Raw genomic sequence first — 5,544 nt, forward strand, 5'->3', positions numbered from 1 at the left:
GATTAATTTCTTGGGTGAGAAAGGAAGACATTGTGTAGTTTAAACTGAGACTTGTAGGATAGCCATAGCTTTTCAAATGAAGAGATTAGTATTAGTTTTCTATATGACAGAAGATCATTGAGCATACATTTTAAGAAAAAATGAGGGGCATAACCTGGAAAACTGAGCTATGAGCTGACTAGAAAGATGACTGAATGGAAAAATATTTGATAAACTTTGTAATATGGTAGGATTGGTCTTTGAAGTTGTAAAATGGAGAAGAGAAAGATAAAAGTTATTATTTTGATAAAATATAATACTAAAACTGATAAATCAGGCTATCAGTCTTCCAATAATAATTAATTCATCATATATTAGCTGTATTAGGAGACATTCTCCAATGACTCTTATATTATTGATGAAGTTCTCAATTACCTACCTTCCAAAAGGGGGCCTGAGTACTAATGTAAATCAATACATTTACTAGGAAAATACATTTCCTAGTAACAATACATTTACTAGGAAATAGTCAACATCTACTCCACACTATTTCCAGAGCATGATCAGGATAGAAAAATGTAAAGAGTGAAACAACTTATCCTTGTTCAATAAACTCACTAATTTAGAAGTGCCTGGATCCAATGGGAACCTATACTGGCACTAGGACAGGATGTGAAGATTGCCACAACAGAGCTGAATTTAGGATGGGAAAGATAATTTAGCTATATATCTAAGATAATCAGGAAAGGGTAGGAATATAGGATGGTGTGAAAATTTGATGGAAAAGTCAGGTATAAATAAAATAGCATGAAGTCAGATGTTGATAAAGTATATCTGAAAACTTAAAAAAGACATAGAGTTTCACTTAAAACAAAACATACCCCTAGATATGAATTGCCTTAAAAATTTTTTAAATCATAAGGAAGAAGTAAATAACTAAAGGAAATTCTTACTCTGGAGTAGTAACATTAGATAAGAAAATTAACAAGATCTCTAGAGATAGAGCAGGAAGTGAATGGCACATTTCATTCACTCCACATAAGAATCAAAGTTCTAGATTTGTCACATATTGCGCATATATCTTCACAAGAGATCCATTCATAGTACAAACCAGGGGGAGTTTTGTCAGGGAGAAACAAGAGCTCAAACACATACATCTATATGTATGTGCATAATAAACAAGTCAGGAGATTGAAAAGCTTTACTTAAAATAACTGTAATAACATTTCTTCTTTAATTCACAAATCATAACACTCTAAGGTCCTATAATTATAGCTTAACAATTTTCTATCACTAGATAAACACTGGAATAACTTCCAGGTAATTCCAGAATACAAAAAAAATAGGGCTCAATTCAGTGCAATGAAAAGCAGAAGCCAAGATTTTGAGATCTCCATAATCAACTGAAACACTGAAGAAAACAAAAACTAAAATTATTCCTGCAGAAGTTTTAAATTTTCTATTAATCATTAAAATTAAAACCCATTATCAATTACTGTTTCCAAGTTCAGGTCTCAATCATTGTACTTCTTACAAATTTCTCAGCAGTTTCTGTATTCCCTGCCTGATCTCCTTGGTTCTCACACCATAAACAATGGGATTCAGAGCTGGAGGGATGAGGTGGTGCAGGATGTTGAGCAGGATGGGGAAATCTGGGGGAATTCTCTTCCTGGTCAGGTTGGTGATCACCAGAACCAGTAGGACTGTGCTGAAGAACAGAATTAGAATGAAATGGGAACCACAGGTATTCAGGGCTTTGGCCACAGCACCCTCAGCCTTGATCCTTAGTACAACTTTCAAGATAAAGGAATAAGAGAGAACAATAAGGATGAGGTCAGAGCCCAGCAGGGTCCAGCCTACCGCAAACTGGTAGAGCCTGTTAAAAGTGATGTCTTCACAAGAGAGTTTGGAAACAGACAGGTTAGTGCAGATGCAATTGTTAATGACGTTCCCTGCACAATACCTGAGTCGGGAAGAAAGGATGGGGATAGGGATAGTAAGAAGTCCATTTCGGGCCACAACAAAGATGGCAGCCCTAACCACGAACTGCTCAGTGATGATGGATGGGTACCGCAGGGGATGGCAGATGGCCACATAGCGGTCATAGGCCATGACCATGAATGTACAAGACTCCATGGTCAGGAAACTGTTCATGATGAACATCTGAAGAAAGCAGGCAGAAAAGCTGATAGACCTGACGTCAAACCAGAAGATGGCCAGGACCTTGGGGATGACGGTGAGGCAGAGTACCATGTCCAGCAGGGAGAGGAGGCTGAGCAGGTAGTACATGGGCTGGTGCAGAGCAGCCTCCAACCAGATGGTGATCAGGAGGGTGGTGTTGGCCACCATAGCCAGGAGGAAGAGAAGACTGAGGGGCAGGGACAGCCAGTGCTGCCAACTCTGGAAGTTGGGGAAGCAGATGAGGAAAAATTCAGAGATGAGGCCAGTGGAGTGGTTGCTGGGTGATGCCATGTAGAGAATCCTAATCAATCTGGAAATCCAAAGTACCTTAAAAAGTAGAAGGAATGTATATTAACATAGAAAATATGGGTCCTAGATGTAGTAGACTTTGGGTTTCCCTGGAGCAGTTAACTTGTTCCAACGAAGTTTTTAAATCACCATCACCATTATCACTGACATTTAACCAAGAATGTTATATTCATTATTTCATTTTATTTAAAAAATATTAAAGAATAATACATCATGAAATAAATCTTAAGCTGAGGAAATTTCACATGGGTTTGTGTGTGAGAAGACATAGGAATTAGGTCAATAAAAAACAAAGCTGTCAAAATATTAGTTATCACAGTCCCATCTGGAAAATTAATGAGATACAGAAGACCAATCCTAAATAAAGGCAAAAATATATTGGTAAATATTAACACAAATGAAAGAGAGCTTAGCAAATTATTTCTAAAGAAAATTAAGAAAAGTAAATAAAATGGACTAGACCAAAGGTTTAGAAGGAAAGGGATGACAATATTCACTCCACTAAAACATACCACAAGGTTACAAAAATTTTTCCCAATTAAACTCACAAATTAAAATGACTAATTAAATATCCCATAGACCAGAATTACTCACTAGTTTACAGGTGAATCTAAAATTAATAATGTGTCATAAAATTATATTTAACTATAGGATCCTTTAAGAAAGTATTGGTGTCCTAATTTACTAGATGGGCTAAGAAAACAGTTTTTCTCAATTTTTGTCACACATCAAAATAAATTTTTTTTTGTTTGTTTTTTATTTCAGGCTCCTTTATTCCATGAATATTTACAGACATCAACTATAGGCAAAACATTGACATAATCATTGAAGATAACATTGGGACAAATATATCAATTTTATGAGGAAACAAAAGCATTCTCTACAAATCAATTATGAGATAAGTGTACTCATTACCACAACTCCTAGTAAAGTTGAAGATCCTAGCTAGTATAATTATGATAACTTAAAAATCCCAATAGTTTGTAAAAAAGAAAAAAATACAAATTTCATTACTTCCGAGCTACCAAGTTACCAAAAACAATAGAAAATTCAGCAATATAGCTAACTTCAAAATAACTATACAAAATCAATTATATTCCTATATAAAAAAGAATTACAAAATAATATTAGAAAAAGAAAGACAGCATTATATCAGCAATCAAAATAGAAAGTACCTATCAATATAGCTTTAACAAGAACTATGCAATTTTTTTTGAATACATAATCATTTACTACTTGTTTTTTACAGAATACACAAGACAAAATACAAATAGCAAAAAAATTTTTTCCTCATTATGATTTTACCAAAGTCTAAAAGAAAGATGACTAATATATATAAATAAAAGTAAAAAATAATTGCTAAAAAAAAAAAAGAAAACAGATCACGCCAAGTCTTATAGACAGTAGAAATAGAAATACTTCAAAATCATTCTACCTAGTCTGGATACCCTTGATAGTAAAATTAGAAAAAATATATTATTATAAAGGGGAAATTACAGACATATTTCACTGGTAAATAAGGATACAATTGATAAACAACATATTGACATGTTGAATTAAAAATTGATGTTTAAGTAATTATGTTGATCAAAATTAAATCCAGTTTGTGTGAGAATTAGTCTTTTTTTTTTTTTTTTGCCTACATCCCCTCGATCCTTCTCTGTCTGATCTTCTCTTCCCCCAAACCTTCAAGGAAGAGCTTACTCCTATACTGCAGAAATTATTCCAAAAGATTGAAGAGGAAAGAATCTTCCCCAACACGTTCTATGAAGCAAACATCACCTTGATTCTAAAACCAGGTAAAGACCCAACTAAAAAGGAGAATTTCAGACCAATTTCACTTGTGAATACAGATGCAAAAATTCTCAATAAAATTTTAGCCAATAGATTACAGCTTATCATCAAAAAAGTTACACATCAGAATCAAGTAGGTTTCATCCCTGGGAAGCAAGCCTGGTTTAATATACGCAAATCTATAAATGTTATTCACCATATCAACAGAAGTAAAACCAAAGACTACATGATCATTTCAACAGATGCTGAAAAAGCATTTGATAAAATTCATCATCCTTTTTTAATTAGAATATTGAGGAGTATAGGCATAGGTGGTACATTTCTTAAATTGATCAAAGCTATTTATGACAAACCCACAGCCAGTATTTTACTGAACAGAGTAAAACCGAAAGCTTTTCCTCTTAGAACTGGAACCAGACAAGGTTGTCCTGTCACCATTACTATTCAATATTGTGCTGAAAGTTTTAGCCAATACAATTACACAAGACAAGTGTATCCAAATGGGAGCAGATGAGGTTACACTCTCCCTTTTTGCTGACAATATGACCTTATACCTGGAGAACCCCAAAGATTCAACCACAAGACTCTTGGAAGTCATCAAAAAATACAGTAATGTTGCAGGATATAAAATCAGTGTCCACAAGTCACTTGCCTTTGTATACACCAACAATAGCCAAGAGGAGAAGTTAATTAAGGATATAACTCCCTTCACCATAGTCCCAAAGATAATGAAAAACTTAAAAATATACCTTACAAAAGAGGTAAAGTACCTCTATAAAGAAAATTATGAAACCCTAAGAAAGGAAATAGCAGAGAACATCAATAAATGGAGGAACATACCATGTTCATGGCTTGGAAGAATCAATATTGTTAAAATGTCTATACTTCCCAAAATAATTTACCAATTCAATGCCATCCCTATTAAAATACCAGCATCTTACTTTCAAGATTTGGAAAAAAATTATTCTGCATTTCGTATGGAATCAGAAAAAAAACCATATAGCTAAGGCAGTCCTTAGTAAGAAAAACAAAGCCAGAGGTATTACTTTACCAGATTTTAGGCTATACTACAAGGCCATAGTGGTCAAGGCAATATGGTTTTGGCACAAAAATAGAGACATAGATATTTGGAATTGAATAGAAAACCTGCAAATGAAACCAACAACTTACAGCCACCTAATCTTTGATAAACCAAACAAGAGCATTCACTGGGGCGAAAGACTCCCTATTTAATAAATGGTGCTGGGAGAATTGGATATCTACATGTACTGAAACTGGACT

General features: G+C 34.1%; 1 protein-coding gene across 1 annotated transcript; it reads right to left on the minus strand.

The window, feature by feature from the left end:
- Positions 1–1,509: 1,509 nt before the first annotated feature.
- LOC100951484 (olfactory receptor 56A4-like) lies at positions 1,510–2,552 on the minus strand. The gene has a single exon (XM_003781020.1). It carries the CDS (start codon positions 2,449–2,451, stop codon positions 1,510–1,512), a length of 942 nt encoding a protein of 313 aa, XP_003781068.1. The 5' UTR covers positions 2,452–2,552.
- Between the last annotated feature and the right edge of the window lie 2,992 nt (positions 2,553–5,544).

Source organism: Otolemur garnettii, unplaced genomic scaffold, assembly GCF_000181295.1.
Source record: "Otolemur garnettii isolate 467f Iridium unplaced genomic scaffold, OtoGar3 scaffold00001, whole genome shotgun sequence".
Classification (NCBI taxonomy): domain Eukaryota; kingdom Metazoa; phylum Chordata; class Mammalia; order Primates; family Galagidae; genus Otolemur; species Otolemur garnettii.